This window comes from Anoplopoma fimbria, chromosome 11, assembly GCF_027596085.1.
Source record: "Anoplopoma fimbria isolate UVic2021 breed Golden Eagle Sablefish chromosome 11, Afim_UVic_2022, whole genome shotgun sequence".
NCBI lineage: Eukaryota > Metazoa > Chordata > Actinopteri > Perciformes > Anoplopomatidae > Anoplopoma > Anoplopoma fimbria.
In genome coordinates this window covers 4,627,105-4,648,315 of record NC_072459.1, presented here as the reverse complement: position 1 = coordinate 4,648,315, position 21,211 = coordinate 4,627,105, and the positions used below count along the sequence as shown (strand labels likewise).

The 21,211-nt window shown below is 41.0% G+C and overlaps 1 protein-coding gene across 1 annotated transcript; it reads right to left on the bottom strand.

The window, feature by feature from the left end:
* Positions 1–335: 335 nt before the first annotated feature.
* Positions 336–20,981, bottom strand: axin1 (axin 1). The gene is given in 12 exon segments (XM_054607803.1): positions 336–797; positions 1,940–2,089; positions 4,014–4,121; positions 4,331–4,387; positions 4,389–4,520; positions 4,648–4,809; positions 4,908–5,431; positions 9,101–9,238; positions 11,331–11,427; positions 12,451–12,591; positions 17,326–18,285; positions 20,899–20,981. Coding segments are annotated over 11 exon segments (2,520 nt in total). The 5' UTR covers positions 18,210–18,285; positions 20,899–20,981; the 3' UTR covers positions 336–670.
* Between the last annotated feature and the right edge of the window lie 230 nt (positions 20,982–21,211).

Genomic DNA, 21,211 nt, shown 5'->3' with positions numbered 1-21,211 from the left:
CTGTTGTGCTGGGTTGCAGTAGACTTGTGTTTGGTGCTTTAGAAATTCACTTTGCGGCCTACGATGAGACAGAATCAGTGGCATATAATACAATGAAAGTGCAGACTGACTGAATGCCACATAATAAAGTACTGCTAAGTGGATTTTTAAAAGCACTAAGGGGGCTCCAACAATGAATAAAAAAAAAAAAAATTCAGCCCTCTTCAACACTCCTGCTTCCATAGGATTGAAAATGAGCATTTTAAATACTTAAATAGATATAAAATGTAGTTATCTTTTAACACAAACTGTACACATCTGTTATCAATACATACAAAAAAAGACAAGTGTGGTTACTTTAGAAACAATCTGATGCATCATATCAAAAATATGTAGCTTAAGTAGCACTTTTGTTCCTTCATTTTTCTAGTAAACATTACAATGCTACATTACACTCCAGAGAAGTGAATGAGGTCTTTTTCTTCTTTTTCTAGTCCAACGTCATTGCAGTGGTGCTACCGAGCTTTAAAAGTCACCAGTCGTCCATCGGGACCACTGCTCTGCTCTTCCTCTCTACATCCACGTCTACGGTCGTCCTTTCTTCTCTTCACCTCCGGTCTCAATCTTAAAACACTTCCTCTTCACCATCACACGCTGCCCTTTTTGACTCCTTCCTCTTCCAACGTCACCTTCAATCAATTTTCTCGACTTTCCCGATAATCTTCTCCTCAAAGATGGGCAAGATGGCGTCGTCTTCTCGCACCTCTTCAAACACCACCCCACAGTCAAACTCGTCGCTTACCTTCTTGAAATAATATCTAAAAAAGAAGTTAGAGAAGAAAAGTTAACTTCTCCGGGTTTCAAGCTGTGCCTTTGACTTACATTGGGCCTCATTCAGCAAGAGTGACCCACACTAAAGCAGTTTTAATAAAGATTTAGGTATGTACATAATCTACAGTTGCATTTTCTTTAATTCAGTCGAATAATATAGGATTTAATTTATAATATTTTCAATTTTTTCTCATTTTTTAAACATTTATTTTCATTGATCTACAAAGCAAGTAATTAACGCTACACTTCAACATTGAACGAGTAATAGCACCCAATGATTTTTTTTTTGTTATCTCTTATCCTATATACTGACACTGCTAAATATGAAAGCACATTTGGCGTTCAGTTCCGGCAGAAGTACCTCCACCTCAGAACTATTGACGATTTTTAAAGATTTGGAGTCCGGTGCTCACCCAATATAGACTTTTGTTTGAACGTTTCAATTTCTGTATGTGCGCACGGCCCTGCAGTCTCAGGCCCTTTTATGTAGCACTTTCAATTTAAGGTATCCATCATTATAAGAACACAGGTACGAACAATTCTGCAGGTGAAGAACTCGTCATGAATCTGTCAAAGACTTTTCTTAGTAACGTTCTCCAAAACAAATGAAAGAACAAACTGACGAAGATATTGGAGACTGATGCCCATTGTGCCCAGCATTGTGCTTGTTTACTCCAGTTTGAGAAGATCAAGTTTATCTATATGGGATTAACTTGAAGAAATACATATTTTTAAATCACTGCATCACACTATAATTCATCGTGCCTCGATAATTTGTCACAAAAAAAGAGATGCAGGGCTACGGCCTTTCAAATGTAATAGCATCCACTCAGAGACCATCTGTGAAAATTCTGACCTTTAATCATAATGCCTTTCTATTAGGTCAGCGTTAAGAGACACAGCCTGAGTTCCATCAACACATGAGTGTGAGTGAGTGTTTTAATAAAAAAAACTTTTTATACAAGCTACAATATTATTAAAAATTGCGATATTTTGTGTTACAGGAAAAACTATTTCAATCCAATCCTGCGTACTTATTATTGAAGAATAAATTCAGATTTATTTTTTTTAGGTGTGATGTATCTCTTCAGTTCTATTCATAATAATCAAACAGCACCATAAATCTCACCTGTAATTTCCTTTCTTTGTCAGCAGTTCTTTGAACTGGCCCAGGGTGACGACCCTCCCTTTGACAGACGTCCTGTACGGGATCAGCTCCTCACAGAAGTAGTACGCCACAGTGATGTTTTCACACGGCTGCTTTCTAGTGGCTTTGTGTCTGCAAATGGAAAAGACAGAAACACATTTAGGTAAATTTACCCATTATTTAAGGGCACACATAAATGTTATGAGGATTTTTCTTAACATATAAAAAGCACCTTAGCTTGTTAATTGTGTTTTTAAAAAATGGTCATGATTCTAAACTTCTGGTGACAGTAAGTCCTGCACTTTGTGAAAGGGGTTTACATAACCAAATGGTGAGTGGAAAACTCAAGATCAACTGAGGACTGAGGACATTTCGTACATTGCATCTTAAAGGTCGAACTCTCGAATCAATATGTGCAATTAGAGGCTCAGACTGGAGAGAAAAACAATATGGACAAACATCCTCTTGCTGTCTGACTGCGAACCAGTGAACAAAAACCACCGTCTTCCAATAATCTGTTCTGGAGGGAACAACACTCTGAGGACAGCTGATACTGACAGAAAAACTAAAATAACATGGTAAACAAGGAAAATGACAAGAACTGCCTCAACAGGACGAACAGGTGAAAACTACACAGATTAACTGAAGTGGAGTGGTGAAAAAGTGTTGACAGCCAAGTCTGTTATGGCTAGATGTGTCAAAACCAAATACTGTTAAACCCAGACATTTCTGCAGCGCTGAATGTATATTTAACCTTTAAGATGCTTTCAGGTCTGCTGATGCGGGTAATTATCAGTCTGCCAGAGAGCAGTTCAAGTCAATGGGTGTAATCTGGTGTTCATGACTTCCTCTGAGTGGGAGAGGCCCTGAAATGATGACCTTACCAGCAGCCTCTGGGTGTGCCATGACGCACAATGAGATAATGTTATCCTTCGTGATCCCAAATGTTTTCAGCCTGAGAGAGTTTGTACAAACTTGAACAGCCACATAACTGCATCTGTTTGTGTCACTGGAAAGGAAATGAATCTGCAGAGAGATTACCAGTTACACAACAGACTGATTGAAAGTTTCAGATATACATGTATTTCTTCCAAATTGTTTACAATTACTACATTTATAAAGGTCTTGCTATTCAAATGATATCTGATCTTTTTGGTAACAAGTAGATATTTATACCTTTATACTCTGTATTCCTCTTTTTGTGAACAATGCAAATCAAAACCCAAACACCATTTTCTTTCAGAGAAAACATCCTTTTTTTTTTGCCAATTCCAACCTTTCAGCTATCTTTCTCTGACATTTTGGAGCTTGTACACTGGAGGTACTGAACGGTCCAGTCTGTCGTGATCCACCAGGCACACACCAAGTGCTGAACCCCCATCCTAACAGGTCTGACCAGAGGCAGTGCCACATACTCAGCCTTTTATCTGCCTCTTACACCTCCATCTGTTAAGTAACAAGCTGAGAGGGAAGTTAAACATCAAACAGAAGCCCGTTTCTGACAACACATCAAGAAGCCGACTCTCTCCCCTCCATACTTCTGCCTCTGAAGGGACACAGAATTCATAAACCTCCTCTGCAATCCTCTTTCTGATCTTCATGGGAACTACCCAGCAAAGAATCTGATATGTTTCTACCATCAAGTCTGATCCTAGTTATTTATGACAGGGAGGAGAAATAATTCAGTTTATATATTTTCTCACTGGCTGTCTGTTAAAATCATAGATGGCTGCAGGTCAACAGTTTAAAACCGCTTTAAATGCAAAATAATACTTGCCGCAAAAGAAAAACTAGAAAAAGATGCCACATTCAAACAAACTCAAGGATAAAGTGTGGGAGACTACATGATGACACAACACACAGGGGAGGGAATTGTGTATACTGATTATTAAATGTCTCCTTGAGTAGCTCTACAAAAACACACAGGCCTGGGTAACTAAACTACCAGTAATGGGAATGGGGGGTGAAGTGGGTTGACGTGGCCTGAGGGGAATTTGGAGACAATGGGATAAAAAAAAGAAAAAAAAAAGTAACTGGTAGGACACGGTGGACATACTCGGGCTGGGAGAGCTCGCTGTCAGAGACGGCGGGCACCACGCTGAGCGGAGGGAACAGTGCCGGCCTGACTGCGGTGCGACCCCTCTGGATCACCTCCATCACATACCTGAGGGCCCGAACAACCCCAACAGTTAGACACAGACCGGCCCTAAGGAGCACACAGGCTACACCACAAAAGGCCAACTGTTTCATTTTGACGAAAGAAAACAAATGGATAGATCCGTCCTCTTCCTCTGTGGATCAAGTTAAATAGATTCTGTTGAACTGATTAACTGGACAGATAGCTGTGCTGACGGGACATGTCCGTCCACTTACCTTTGCTTGGGCTGCACAGTTCCAGATTTGATCTTCTCCTCCTCAAGCCGCCGGCGCCTCCTCCAGCTGGATGAGGGGGCTGGGGGCTGGATTTGGGGGCATGGTGGGATCCTGGATGAAAGGGTGAGACGGCTGCACGGTGTTCCACGGTTGGGCCTCGTGGCCGGTGGTCCTCTTTGACCCAGTGGTACTCCTACAATGAAAAGTCAAGACTTTTTGAGTATCCGCAATCAAACCAAACAAAGCAAGATTATTCTGAGAAGGCGCCTTTGCTTCTTTGTCACTTTGTAGTTTAGTTAGAGTTAACGGTCACTGACCCGTATGGGCTCCTCTTATGTTGAACCATTTCTTTCTGTCCTTCCATCAGCCACAAAAGGATCTTCTGGTTTTTCTCCATCTCCTCTACAGGCGCTGGCATGTCACAAGGTCGCACTTCCTCGCCTTTCTTGAACGCCCTTTTGCACTGTGTGCCACCTTTGCTGCTGTATAACGGAGGAAAACAACTTGTGGGTAGAAAAAGGAAAAAGGCATTTTGGGTGAATCAGTGAGAAAAGAGGAAACTCTTGCTCACCTATACCCCGTGTGCTCCATGGGGTTGGATCCCATGCCATCTGCGTAGCTGCGAGACTTTGATCCATAATGACTGGTCTCCGCGCTCCAGGGGAAGCTGCCGTGCACACGCATGGACGCCTCAGCCTCTACCTGCTCTTTGGGCTTCCCGACGCCGGCCTGGTGGATGTGGTGCACATGTTTGTGGGGGTACAGGTGGCTGCCGTCTCCTTTGAGACCGTGCCTGGGTGGATGTTTACCAGGAGCCGTACCAAGTCCCGACCCTTTCCCCCCTGGGACGCCGTCTGGGGAGCGGGACTTGGGAGAGTGGCGTCCTGTGCCCGGTGACTGGCAGCCGGGAGTCTTCATGACCCGCCGGACGTGTTCGTCCAGGATGCTCTCCGGGTTCTCCTCGTGAGCGTCTCTCAGAGTTTGACCGCTGTAGGTGTTGTCAGCGTAGCGTGAGTTGTAATTCTGCGGATAAGCACCAGGGGGGAACCTGTGACTGGATAACGCTGCGGCTGTGGACATGACTTCATCACCTTCCTCTTCCTGTAGAAACAATAAGCACACACACAAAACAAAACATCATTTGGAGGAAAAATTTTAACTTGAAAAACCAAAACAAATAAATCCAAGTTATAAAAATCGGGTTTATATATTTGAAAGATATGTCCAACATATGTCCAACAGCAATATATAAAATATAATACAAATATAAAATACAGCTATATGCATTCAATTAATCAAAATCTTTTAACAGCTGATTTCTTAACACATTTGACACAAGTGAGGATTTCTTTATGTTTCACAAGGGTGCATCTGCTGTATTATTTTCCACCTGCAGATGGCAGATTTCACCACATGCTAATATGCGTCTTCTCCTTCTTACTGCAGAGGTTTGGAGACAAACCAAGAAATACAACAGTATCAGTCAGATTAAAGGGAGCTTTGCATGCACGCAGCACATTGACTGTTGTTTCACACAAGGACAAGTGCCATTGATAACAGCCTCAGCTCTGAGTGACAAGGACAAAATCCCGCTCTGACAGAATCGGCTCCGGGGGAATCGTGGGGTGCTGCAGGCATTCACAACAGATTTTTATATTCAGAATACAGACGGTGGAGGATGTGCAGAGATGTAATAAACACACAGCAGTGGATGGAGAAATTAATTTAAAGTCGTTTAAAACTGGCACTGGTCAAGTTGTAATCCTTTTGGGTAGGCCTGTTAAGATATATATATGTTACCAACATCATATGATATATTAACATGACCTCTATCATTTTTTGACGACCTTGATTTAACCCGTTGTGTTTACATGTGTGTTTGTTTACTAACTATTCTTTAAGCCAACATGAGGCCAGAATTAACGGCAGGTTTTTCCCGATCATTTAGACTTGGACATTGTGCAGACGTTGCACATTTTTGTTAAAAGAGCCCAGGAGTGCATTTTATTTATTGTTTTGGTTTTGTGTTTTTTTTTCATTTAAAATATTATTTATTTTTTAAACTAAATCCTAAACACATATTTTTACTTTTGGAGATGTAAATTTGATTTTTATTTCCAAATTGTCTTTCTTTAGAATAATAAAAAAAATTGTCACATGACACACAGCATGAATAACAAATTATATAGCAAATGATATTCAGCAGTATTCCCCATCAAGACATGAACCACCAGAAAAGAGAGGAGAGAGAACAAAGAGACACAGTGCTACAGTGGGACAACAGTAGGTAAGGGTTCATAATAAGGTTCATAATAAAATAAACCTTCACGTTAAACCAGAAGCATTTTTTATTGTTCTGTCCTCACCATCTATTTGCCATAACTGTATTACAATACTACACTACATGAACCAACCTTCACTCTCACTCCTCCTTTCTTAAATTTCAGCGATGCTGTTAAAGATGCTGTATGCAGCCAAATATTTCCTGGCATGTTTTTTAATAATTGATGCGTCTTTGTATCTCTGCACCAGATCCAGATATCCGTGTTAGCTGAGCCCACTGAAAGTTATTCATAGAAACATTTCATTTCCATTTGAAAATGAAAATCATTGGCAAACAACAGCAGAAATCTGATATTCTACAAGTTTACAAGCTTAGGTGCTGGATTTGGGATTTACTAACTAAAGTCTACATTAGCTCATTTATACAAACGTACATGGTTGCATGCTCTGCTGTCTTGTTAACAAATAAAAATCCAGACAACCACCGACCATCCTGCTCACATGAGTCTTTCTGTCATTCATTTTCTTTCATGAACAGCATACTGCTGCCTGTGCATGTGAATTATCCTGCACATAGCTGAGCCACACGGTCCATTGTTCCCAAAAAATTACGTTAAGTGAAGCCATGATTTAATTCTTAGCAGACTGTGTGACAGAGAAAGAAATCATGTGGGTCTTTTGTTTGGGAACATCCATTTATGACCATTATATTTGATGCACTATAACCATCTCATTTTATACCTCTGATATTATGGTTAAAAAGCTAAAAGCTAAGCTCACATTTCCTTTTCTAGATGCTCACTTGAGTATCACTTGATGAAGGCAGTCATTTCATGCTTGCCTCCAGGTTTTAATAAAGCAAAACCCTGAGCTGTGTGATGGAAGCTTCTCTCCTTTTAGGGCCAAACCACAAAAAAAATGTCTGCCTTGAGACTAAGTACTTGGGGTCTGTGTACTGAGGGAGATTTCATTTGTGGTAGCAGCAACCATTTCATCACCGCTCAAGTGACATCAAACAGGCGGCACGCTGTTCCAGGCTTACAAGTGGCCGAGTGTGCAGGTGCTCCATCTGATTCATCGACACAGCCAGATCGTCGACAGGCCAAGCATGGAATTCTCCAAGTGATTCATAATGTTTTTTTATTCCCCATTCAAATGGCTGGCCTCATTAATTTCATTAAGGCCAGACGGATTTAAGTCTCCTTTGTTGCTGAAAACTTTAAGCCCAACGGCCAGACACACATCCCGCTATGTGGCTCAGAAATGAGCTTTTCTGGCATCGCGCACACATTACTGAAACTGATTCTACTGGTCTGATTTTAAAAACACTATCTATTGTCACTATTAATTCTATTTTTGTTAAAGTAAATCAAAGTTAAATCAGGTGAATATCCTTTGCAGGGAAAGATGAGCACAGGCCCTTCTGGCCAACAAGCCCCTACATTTGTAGCCAAAGATCATTTTTGGTGGTCCAAATGTAAAACGTACATAAAAACCAAACAGAAAAGGCAATTTAAAAGCAACTTAGCCCAGCTATCATCAATTTGGAAACTTCAATTAATAAAAAGACATCAACAGATTGAAAATATATAAATATATGTTTAAATTGAAACTCGAGTTCTTTGTTCTCTCACAGTCTCTCATCCGGTTCTTCTGTAAGGATTGTGTTAGCAGTTTTGAGTAGGCTATGTTCACTCATACTTCGGTAGCCCTGACTAGCTGGTGTAGACTAGAGGTATTTGGTGACCACAGAGTTTTTATGGTTTATGGCAAACTGATTTGAAGTCAAGATTTTTGCAAATAATTAAATTCAGATCCTCATGAGCAGAATGTGTCAAAACAGCATTACCAGGAGTCAAAAAACACCAAAACTATAGCAGGATTTAACTGTAATATTCAATAGAAAACGTTGCCAATATAATACAAACAGCTCTAAAACAACAGTTTATTTGTCAATTAATTGAATAGTTCGTCCGAAGATTTATCTGCAACTATTTTGATGATTCAGTAGGAAAACAAACATTCTCTGATTCAAGATTGTCGATTGTGAAAAATTGCTGCTTCTCTATATTGTAAATGGAAGGAAATGTAACCATTTTTTGTAATGTTGGTAATGTGAAATAAGGAATTTGAAGATAGCCTGGGCTCTGGGAAATTACAAAAGGCAATTTTCACTATGATATAATCTAGAAAATAATTGGCAGACAAATTTATAAATTGCTCTGTGTCACCAGAAGCCAACATGGCCTCACATGACTTGATGGTGTAACTTTATGAAGTAAAGCAGCTCAGACTCACAATAATCATAACATGTCTTCCTTTTCCTTTCCTGCCATGCCTCAATTGTATTACTTTAAGAGTTTATTTAGTCTACACACACACTGCTCCTCTGAAACAATGCTCCGTGTTGAGCCAAATTAATCAAACAGTGGATCTGCTTACGCTTTCAAACAGAAGACAAAGGTTCCGTAAAGAAAGTAGACGTACCAATCGTACTCTCTTCAGCCGCTCCTCCAGCTTCTCTTGAGCCTCCCTCTCCCTCAGAACGCCCTCCAGTCTGCCGATCAGCTCTGCAGCAAATCTTTCCGGCTCCACATGTATATCCTTTGGAATCCGGTTTGTGCGCTGGGGGAAGAAAAGTCAAACTGTAAAGCTCTCTCTACCACTGCTGCATCATGGTCCAACACCTCATGGGCAGTTTTACCATCCTGACCCTTTACATCCTGTCAGGGAGCATATGAAGGGACCAGAACATAAGCAGGAAACATTCAAGAAGTTGGCGTCAAGTGCAAAACATCAGAAGGGAGAATACATTTTAATTTCAAGAATTTGTTGTCCGCGATGACGATAGTATGACGACACAGCGTTTCTGTGATTGTCTTGATACATTGAAAGACAATCATCTAGGATACATTCATGATATATCTGAGATATAACTGAAGAGGAAAAAAACTAAAAAGCAGGAATTATGTATTTATATAACTTAGATGAAACAATGTAATACAAAGCGTATACAAAGAGTCTTAGCTTAGTTTCTCTTTTACTATGACTATGACTCAAAATATCTCAAATCTAAATTGACGACCCCTTCATAAGGTTTTCAAAGTAAAAGTAACAATGTGTTTGTGGCTGCTTCCTCAAACTGATTTGTTACACAATGGTTTGGTGTGAGACCCGAAGACAAACCAGTTGTTTTCGTACGCGCAAATTATTTTTGACAAAGCAATTAAAGGCAAGGCCAGAGGTCTGTTTGTGTTGGACGCTGAATAGAGGAAGTGGTGAGCGGTTGCTACGGTTACCAGGCAGAATTAGAAATAAGATTGAATAGCGGTAGATCTAATGAGAGGAATACCCCCGAGCGCCCCTTATAGCCGGATGATTGGCATTTATTAATATATGACAGGCTGTGCTATTAAAGCCACTAAGAGTGATGTTGAACTAATGGGTGAGAGCACAGACGCTAACTCTCACCGTCTGTTTTTAAAGACGTAACTGTGATAACATCAATTCCAGGATGGCATTGTGAAATATGAACAATAGTCTTTTCATTAATGTTGTTTATGGGACTTAAGACTCTGGGTTTTGAGCAGCCACTCAACCTCAATGCTAAACGATGCTAGCAGAGCTAACTAGTTTCTTGTCATCTGTCTCAACATTTGAATGTTTTTATAAAAAATATTGATATTTAGCGCCAGTGTATCAGGAGGATGTAATACACTCCTGTATGGATATTTTGTCCCTACCCCCCCACCAAATACTACTGCAGCTGATCCTTTCTGATAGGGTGATTTGTTTGTTTAATTCTTCAACATTGTGCAGAGTTCATGCTAATTAACCATTTTTATAAAACCAGCGACATACCTGTGCCTCCTGAGTGATTTTGAAATCATCAAAGCTATAATTCCCATCAAAAATACATCACCCTGCAAGCTTTATTATTATTAGAACTTTATCCATTTGATAAGCAGGTCTACAGTGAAAACAATTCAACCTAGATTTGATGATAACTTTTTTGTTTCATTTTCCATTTCAAAAAAAGATTTTGGAACATTAACTAAGTTGTGTGTACTGTAACTTGAAATGGTACATGTACTCTCCTTAATGAGGAAAAAAGGAAAATGTATTTCCATGAGTTATTGCCCTGCAATTATGACGATACAAAGCTGTTAACTCTGATTTGGAACCAGTTTATACGAAACAAAGAAGGTTGGAAAACAAAGTGACATTAAACTAAAAAGGCCAACAAGCCCTGTCAATTTTCTTATTGCTGCTGAAGAAGAGTCCTGATTAATTTGTTGGGGCAGGGAAACGATAAGAGTTGTGCTTTAGGGATTTGTGCTCTACTATACAGTCAATTCATGCATCCTAATAGGATGCTGTGGGGAGTTTTAATTTGACTCTTTACTCCGAGGCCTAATTAGGGCTGGGGTTCTCCTACCAAGAGACAGCGTAAGCTGCAGAGGGAGGCATCAGGCTGTCACAGGGGAGGATTCATGTCTGCTCCGCTTCAGTGCTCACAGCTTAGGAGGGCATCAAGCTACATTTAGACAGCCTTCTCTTTCACCATCAGCTATTCTTACACTCCATCACAGGCCCTGCGACACAGCAGAACTTAAATATGCGCATCTCCAATGGTGCACGAGGAGAAAAATAAGGCAGAGACAGACAGTTAAAGAGGTGTGAAGGCAGAAAGGGAGAGAACCCGTGAATAACTCACTGGAATATGAGGTAGTGGCACTCGCCCATTTGCTTTGGCACTTTCGTGCATCTCCCGCCGATGCTGTTTACGGTATCTGTAGGGTGGAACCCCATCTCTGGAATTAACAAGAAAGACATTTTTCATAAAACATCCTCATGAATAAACAACACAGACAGCTTTGAAGTTGAAATCTTTCCACAGCATTTTTTTTTTCTTCTTTTGCCTAAAACGACCACCTTGTAATTCTTGATTAATCAGTGCGGCAGGACAGGCAGTCTCACAGGCTTATTGTGTCCCTCCTGCTGCACCACAAGTGGTCTGGCAGATTACAGTTACATGTTGACACATCCATCAGTCTGTAATTCCATGTGGTATTGGTCATGCTGGGTTTCACACTCTGCTGGGCTGGAAGCTCTGGACCAATTAGCTGATAACTGCCTCTAATCCATTCAGCTTCAAACACATTTTTGTCCAGTTGTGCAAGCTTTGAAGTTCCTCTGGCATAATTCCCCAGTGCCATCTTTGCACCTAGAAAATATGATTTCTAAAATTTTAAAATTTCACCAGCACATGCCTGGTCTGCACACTAGTAGTAGTCCTGTTCCCAGTGATCCCATGTGGTAGAACACATTGCCTCAGGTCTGATGCTTGTTTGCAAACAAAGTTACAGTGAAATGAGACAGTAGAGAATCACTCGGGAGCATTTAGAAAGCTTTGTTTGTCCCATTTGTAAAAGAGGTCAGTAGGTTAGCATTTTCACTTCTGTGCGTTCTATAAGACATGGTTTAATGTCCCCTAAGAGTGAGTTTTTAGTGTTCTAATTATCTTTAGAGATCAATTCTAACAGCTTTACTGGTTTGGCTAATGAGCAGATGGGGTGTAAGTCGCTGCTGCTATCCCGGACTCTGAGCACAGGTAAAAAAAAAAAAAAAAAAAAAAAAAAAAAAAGGCAAGAAGTGCAATTTTGAAAACGATTAAACCCTTATTTCTGTTTCTGAGCAATGCTTGCTTACATGCCATGCCTTACTTTTAAATAACAACTGGGGATACTTAGTATAGTATTGAATTTGTCTTTCAGTTGGTATAACAACTTAAAGCTATAAACATGTGTGTGTTTGTGTGATGAGGAAATACATACACACTGCTGTCTGTGAGGGAAATGGAGTCTGCGTCGCTGGACATACTCTGCTGCTCACTATCGTTGGCGCTGGTGGCAGGAGCCAAAGCATAACCGGTGTTGACGTAGTACGGGTTGACGGGCTCCCGACATGGAGAGTGCCTGGAGAAAAAAATGAAGAGATACAGGAAATGCTGAGAAAGAGAAATAGATCATAAACTTGATAGAGGTGCTCTTTAAAATGCATTTGCAAACAAAGCCGTCACACAGCTCTTTGGTTTAATCCTGAAATGAGAAACATACACATATTGTTTTTATGATTTTTGGAAGCGTATATGCAACCGCCAGAGGTAAAAGACAATGTTAGGCTATAAACAACACTACAGCACGGTCTCCTGAGCGTGAGTAAAAAACACAATGAGGCTGTAAAGGTACATTTGTCTGCAATTTGTCAACCTTTCAGGCTCTGCCGCTTCCTGCAACTCCTCTTGCTTCTGTTTGGCATAATCCAAACAAACCTCTGGCCAGAGAAAGTATACTGCCATCATATACTGCAACGCCATATTTAATAGTATTACAACAGCCTTTGTGAACACACCAAATCCAATACCTGAGTATTGAACGGTGGAGTATAACTGCAGGTTTTCTTTGGAGGCACACCCGTCAAGAGAGTCGACAGATAAATAGGAAAGCTTCATTCGTCCACCTTCTACACCCTCAGTCATTGACTTTGCTGAACACACTTCTTGCAGGGCTTTGAACACATGAATTAAAGATGTTAGGCATCATCTCTTTTTATTCAAATTGGAATTCCCTGCAGCTTACTCCCTGTTTGGAATGCAGAAGCACCCAGAGTTCAAAATGAAACCTTTGTGACCAGCTGGGTTTTATTAGCATCTACATTCAGCAACGGTGAATAATTACAGTGGCAGGTTGGTGAGGAGCCGGGACACATAAAGAGCGCAGCGCACAGAAAACGAGTTTTAAGTTGAGATTGTATATGGAAACATTTCTGGTTTAAACGAAATGAAAAGAAAGGGAAAAATGCAAAAAGGAATTCAATCCGTCATTAGATGAACGGCAGACGAGATGAACGTTGCTCACAGGTGCCGTTTCCATTTTGGAAACATTCATTTCTCATAACCAAAAATGAATGATAATGCAGTAAAGTTTCAATCACTGGACAATTACTTGAAAAATGATTTAGTGCTGGATTTGTTCCAAACAGAGTCTGTATCATGTCGCTTACCAATTCCTATTTTTGCATACTTGGGAAATATTGTGCATATATTTCTTAATTCCAACTGAGTTAAACAGCAATACAATATACTTTACAAATAACAGTTTTCAAATCATCAAGAGAGCCTGAACATATTTTCATTGATTTAACTTGCAATAAAAATCATTTCAACCGTTTGAAAATATCTGTGTTTAGTTAAATACATGCATGTTTTATGGATTCTGGCCATGGTGTCCTCAGTTGACCCCTTTGTGTATTTAAAACTTTCACATGCCAATCTTCCTTTTTGTCCCCTCTATCCTGTCTGTCTCCCTCTCAGTCAGATACATGCTGGAAATTTTATGCAAAAGAACATTAATTCTCTTACACACAAAAAAGGTCAGACTCCAAACAATTTATTGTTATTCCATGTTTGTCTCAATTTTATTCCAGCCTCAAAAGATCACAAATAAAAGGAAACTTTATGAAATCTTGCCTTTGAAGTGCACGACTTGCTTGAACAAGAACAAAACGGAGCCGTTCACATTTCAAAATTCTCCCCAAACATTAATGAATGTATAGGTCATTCTCTTTCAAGTCATCAGATTTCTAAAAGCTGATCTGAAGGACTATTTAATTCCTTTTGTTGCCTGTCTCTGAAGAGATCTTCAGACACAACTGATGTAAAATTTAGTCTGATAAAAACCCAACGGGTGCTGCTCAAAGGCTTTTTAAAAATGAAGCGTGTATTTCTGTAATTCCAGCCAAATGCTTGATTGCTGAAAAAACGCTCAAAACTGGGTTTCACTTTCCAATTAAAACAGTATTTTTCCCGTATAGTTTTGAGATGTCAAGAAAACATTGATCTCAATGAAAGATGCCTTTTGGTTACGTTTCACAAATAAAAAACAAATAAAACACAAACGAGCATATGATTCATCGTGCAGATACGAACCAGAAAAGCTACATGCAAACACTGAAGAGCTTAATCCAACACAAGATTAGACCACAGAAAGAAGGAAAAGGTCTGCAGCTGCCCAGTCTGGCAGGTCTGATTCTAGTTCAGTTTCACTAAGCCCAACTGTAATCAGGATTTGTTCTGTGTCCGGTGTTTTAGTCACAGAGAAGGTCTTATCTTTGTCTGTCTGTCAGCCGATGTGAGTTCCTGTTCCTCCTCATAACACCGGTGCTGCAGCAGTAGAGGTCAAGTATGATAAAGTGTCTGACAGTGACGTCATTTTCAATGAATCTGTTGAGGGCCGACATTAATGCAAACTAAACAACAGCAGCACAAACATTAGAGTCTCGTCTCCTCCGTTTGGGTTTCCCACCTTTCAACTCAAAAACCCAAAATGTTATTTCCTTATTTTTTACTGCGCGTGGCCTTAATCCTCAGTTGAAGATTTAACCGTATTATGTGATAAGCTTTAAGTTTAAATCAGCAGTGACATTAGTTAAGTTGTGTCAATTACGCACGTTTTTTCTTTTCATCTTTCATTGATACACTTTCATTTGCAAAGACACTTGACCCACATGTAACTGATGCTAAGCCACTTTTTCGTTTGTTTAACATGATTACAATTTCTTATGCTGCCGGAGGATCAGAAGTATGTAGAGCGATGAGCATCCGCAGTCAGATTACTCAGAGCGGGTTCGAGTTAACCAGTGTGTGTTCTCTCTGTCATTCTACCGGCTGCTGTGTGGATTTAACTGGGCACACGCTGTACGGATTAAGGCCAATTTTAGCCCCGAATTGGTCGCCCAAAACTAATTTTAGAATCAACTTTCTGCCAGATTGGTTGTCATCTGGCATGCAGTTTGAGTGGGGGGGTCACAACTCCTGATTAATCCCATGAGCGTATGGAAATCTCACATATGAGAGATTTTGGTAGGCTGTCTGATTTCCCATATGGCTGTTGTCAAAAGATACGTTATGAACTGTAGGGAGCTTGTTTTAGTGTTATCTGAGTATTTTACATGATGTGGCTGAAACTGTAGTCTTGAGACTGCTATCATAAAATAAAGCTGAACTGAGGAGCAGACATCATGTTGTCTGAATCTGCAGCTCCATCATTTCTTCTCTTCTTACTTTACGCTTATAGTAGAATTGCACGAAGCAATGCTTTCTTTCTCTCTTTTTAGGAAACATGATTGAGGACCAAGCCATCTTGTTTGAATAAACTTTATGTAAATTGTCACTGGACAAGACTGACCAGGGGGTTCTGGGATTACGTTCAGTGTTTGATCCGTACAGTGTGAGCATTAAAGCTGCCGGTTCTGGCTGTGCAGGAAGGCTGATTAAAACGTGCAGTGGGAGTAGAAGACGTACAAGATCAATAAAGAAATCCAATGTGTGATCAGCTTTAGAAAGGTTCACAGTAAATGCCTATAACGGTCTAAACAGCTATCTAATACAATCAACAACCCTATTTGGAAAACATAGTCTATAGATCATTTTCAAAATATATGGCAACTTCTGTATGTTTTTAAGGCAGCTCCAATACATTTGTAGCTTTCATAACATTAGGGCAAACTTTACCTGCAAACTTTGTTTACAAAACTGAAAAAACTGAAAAACAAGTATCTTTATCCAGGACAGATATGCTATGAACACTCTTATTCAGAATCAACCTGCATATTTGGCATTGCTTAGAGAACAACATCTGGGGAAAACTACTTTGACCTCACACATTAAGAACAAAAAGCATTTCAAAGCTGAGAGGCAAATATTTAAACACTGCTGTTGCACACACACACACACACACACGCACACACACACACACACACACACACACGCACACGCACACGCACACAGCTGGTCAACACCCAACACAGTCACACTTTGCACTGCAGCAAAAGAGTCACCAGAAATCACAGAGTTTCTAAACTAACTTATTGTATTGATAAGTTCAGTTATCTGCTAAACTGAACCTGGGTATCGAGTTGGGTGCTCTTCTTCAATTTAGGAAAAATAATCTTCACTTTTGTATTGATTCTGATACAAAAGTCTATCAAATGAAAATAACACATGTCCCTCTTAAATGAGCGCAGTCTTTTATTTCACGTATAGTGCAATTGGATTTTCGCAGCAAATGTGCATATTAACGTAAAAGAGAGTGTACTCAAGGTTAAACTACAATGATCATCATTTTTGTGAACGAAAAATCAGAGAAACGGCAAATAAATATATCCATGACTGTGACTAGTCAACACTATAAAACAAGTTTGGGATCTCTACAACAAATAGTCCCATGTAATACATTTCATTATGGAAACATATATAAATGCAGACTTCAAATTCAGAGGACTAGGAAGAGGGGTTGGCCATTTCAGAAAGCTCCTCCTTAAACAAAATCATGTTGAACTTTTCCCCTACACTACCCTGTCGAATGAGAAAACACAAGCAAGACCAAGAACACTACTTCAACCTTCTCACAGCAGGTTAACTTCTGCAGCCTCTGACATTTCCTCAACACCATCGGTGTAAATACACCATCTTCCTCTCATCTCAGCTGTCTCCTGTGCTACTCAAGTATCCCGTTTTCATCTCAAACTTCAAGCAGCGTTCAAAGTATTGTGGGGTTTCAGGTTTATTTCTAATTCAGCAGTTTGCAGAGGGGAAAAAGCAGTGCGGTTTGAGCTGAAGTGAGGCTGTCTAGATGGCTGGGAGGATTTACCTGTACTCGAACCTCGCGCTGTTGGCAACTCGCTGCGGTGCCGTCTCCATCAGCAGCTTCTGAGTAAGCCGGTTGCTCGGCGTCGGGTCACACTCGGGCTGCTCCTCTGGCTCCTGGTCACACCTCCATTCCTCATCTTCGGTTAAAGTCGGTAAATAACCCGACAGCCCTTTTCCGTTCCCAGAGACAGAGCTCTGATCGCTGTACAGCTTCGGGCTCTCGCCTCCTGTCCGGGTATATTCCAAATATATGTCAGACTTCAGAAATAAGGGATAGGTGTTTTCGTCCATCATAGTCTGTATCTCAGTCTGAGCCTGGTCAAACATCGCAGGATCAATGTGAAGCTTCATGACGCAGTCTTTGATGAAGGACTTGGTGGCTGGTTTGATCTGTCGGGAAACAATCCCATTGTTGTCCAGGATGTATTTCTTATAGATAGCCTTTGCCAGTTTGAGCTTCTTCTCCTCGTTCACCTCATTAGCTTCAAGTTTGCGGAAGCCACTGCATGCAAACCAGAAGTCCAACATATCGGCGCACTCCTCCTGCTTGAGGAACAACCTAAACAGGTGGATGCCTTCTTGGTCGTCCAGGAGGGAGTGAAGAGATTCTGCCCACTTTACGTAGGGTGGTGTCGGGGAGGCGCTTCCCTCCGGCTCATAACCCAGGTCCAAGTCCGGCCGCCTGGGGGTAGCCACGGACGCCTCACATTTGAGGCTCTCGCTCTTCGAGGAGAAGCCCAGGTTGCTGTACTGGCGTCCATCGCTGCACACCAGCTCACCCTCCTCTCCTGGGACTGGAGGTCTAGGAGCGTCCTCAGTGAAGCTGCCTCCCAGGTCTGCTATGTAGTCCCTTTTGTCGCTTATGCTCATAGTCCCAGCATCCATAAACCACGTGCCCGTAGAGCGCACACGGCACAACTATTAGATCCAGACCTCTACTTATGCCACGGCAAAAAAACTCCTGCAAGGAGGAAAAAATACATAATGAGACGAAGCTTTATCACATCACTGACAGGTTGAGTAGTGATAGCCTTGACAGGGAAGATATTCCAATACCCGTTCTAAAAGAAAATATATATGCAGCAATTTATGAAAACCAAGTACAAGTGAATTTACATTTGCCGATACAGGACTGAGAAAAGGTTGATCAATAATGTGCCATAATCGCCATAGGCCTGGTTAGAAGAGGACAAATACCTCTTAGGGATTTTTTAAAATGTTGCACAGTTTGCATTTTTTGGCAGATTTTCATGAAAAACTCATGTGGGCAGTTTCCAGTTGAACATTAAAATGAATGCAAATTCCGCGGAAATGCAGAGGAGTTGTAAATGTGAGACGAGCAACTGGAAAGCTCCAAAACCAGAGTGCCACCTCTGGTTCAGCACATTCTGTATGGTAGGCTGGAAATGTTGACTGTTTCCACTCAGATATGATGAATTAATTATAACATTCCATTGCAACTTCAGTACAGTGAAATTAAATGTGATATAGGGAACCGATACAATAGAATAGCTGTGGAAATGAGTGATGAGATCAACCCCAAAAAGCAATAAAACAAGAATACACTGAAACTGAATTCCATGCACTTGATCCGTGACCACATGTCCTGCATTACATCTGCAAACCTAAGCAGAGACTGAAGGCTGAAGTCATTTGGTTTATAATGTGGTTTGATGGTCTATAAAGTGGTTTGACAGTCTATTATTGTGCCCGTACCGAGCCGCATTCAGAGTTATGTGCCAGTGTTGTTGTAATCCAAGCCAAGAGTGGTGGCTTGAGTTCGGTGCAGCCTGCCCTGAAGGCAGCCATCCACTGTATTGGGCAGCAGTATGAATATAGTGTGGTGTTAATGCAGTAATATCTTGATTTATATGCATCAGCATATATCATTACTTTCCACAGTTTCCTCGTATTACATCCAAATTAGTATTAGTGTATCACAATAATGAATTCGCCTGAGATTTACATTGTGGACTCTATTAGCATGAGCAGTACGGCACATGCTACTTTATTGATCCTTGCATCATGTTCTCTCCTTACTTCATTCCCTTACTGTCACAGTGCAGGGTCAGCTGCAGGGTAGCGTACCTACTGATTTAAAAGGGATTTAATGTCTCATTCAAGGACACGTCCTTGTCCTCGTGTATCATCCCTGAGCTTTCTTGCTGAGCAAAGACACAGTAGCATTAGTGAGTACATCTCTACGTCTACAGACTGCACATACAGCTCATGATTAATCTTCCCAGATACAGTGTCAGAAACCATTTTAGGGCAAATTCCCTCATTTAGCCACAGCGTAGAAAAAAAGAAAAGCCAATTTTTTTTCTCTGTTTAAATACACACATCCGTGCAGCAGCTGATATTTCTTGACAGATGAGGAGGGAAGGACAAAAGTCATGGTAACCAGTAACCAATCACAATCCTGCTCTAACTGCTGCGCTCTTGTTAACTTCTTCTATTCATTTTGGGGTTAAAAATAAACAAATAAAAATAGTTATTATATCATAAAAGACAGCTGGGTTTACTCTTAAATGTGATTTCAAAAGAAAATCTTTTTTTTAATGGTTGCCATCACGTTCCCTTCAGGGCACACCCACTCTGTTGTCTTTTCCAATACAGATACAAGTCATTCTCCTGAACAAAGACAGTGAAGAAGAAACTGGCATCAGTGGCTTCATCTCAGTGTGAGGGAATGAAAAAAATGATAAGAGAAATAAAAAATGTATGCTGTTTTAATATAAACGCATTGCATGATTGGTTTTTTTATTTTATTTATATCAATGCAATTAAATGAATTAACGTCGAGCAGATATGTTGGCTACCTGTGCGTAATGATGCGTCGGCATTCATTTTGACGCGTAACGGTGCTGCGGTCACAGGTGTGTGTGCATGTGTGTGTGTGTGTGTGTGTGTGTGTGTGTGTGTGTGCATGTGCGTGTGTGCATGTGTGTGTGGCATTGACAGGTTGAAGGAAATGTCCCTAACATTCCTCCTGAAAACTGTCTCCGTGTTTGTTCCTTTTGAAGTGAGCCTCTCATCACATTCATGTCTTGGCCTCTCCAGAACGAGCAGAACAGCAGCGGCGAGTGGGGGAGGGGAGCCAGAAACAAACTCATTCACACACACACACACACACACACACATGCACACACACACACACACACACACACACACACACACACACACACACACACACACACACACACACACACATGCACACAGACGCACTCACACACAGCCAGGCCCTTTCAGCAGCCGACCGACAAGTGCACAACTTTGTCACACTATTCACCTATTAATATCTGCACTGTGTCCACTAACAGCTGCTAAACTGAACGCACAAACATTACACCCCCCAACTACACCCTCCTACACCCACACCCCCTCCCACACCGTCAGAGGAACACGCAGGGAACCCCCGCACCCAAATAAACCCAATAGATCTCCAAGCAATGGCACACATATATATCTCTTCTCTCTCTTCTCTCTCTCTCTCACCCCCGACTACCGCAATCCCAATCTCTGAGCTGAGAGAAGAGAGGAAAAAAAAAAAAAAAAGTGACATATACTTAACCGGTGGAAATCTTCGTGCTGCTTTCGAGTGCATCGGGCATTTGGACCGGCACGATTCATCGGAAGCAGCGACATAGTTGCGATTTGCAAGACTTTAGGAATAACAAAGACTACAGTCCGCTCTCCACCTCTCCATGACTGCCTCTCCATGACTGTGTCTCTCTCTCTCTCTCTCTGTCTCTCTCTATGTCTCTCTCTGTCTCTCTCTCTCTCTGTCTCTCTGATGCTCTCTCTCCACCGCTTACTTACTGCTGAGTCCCATCTCTCTCTGCCTCTCTGTCTGTGATTAAATCATCTTGCTTGCTCACGCAGCA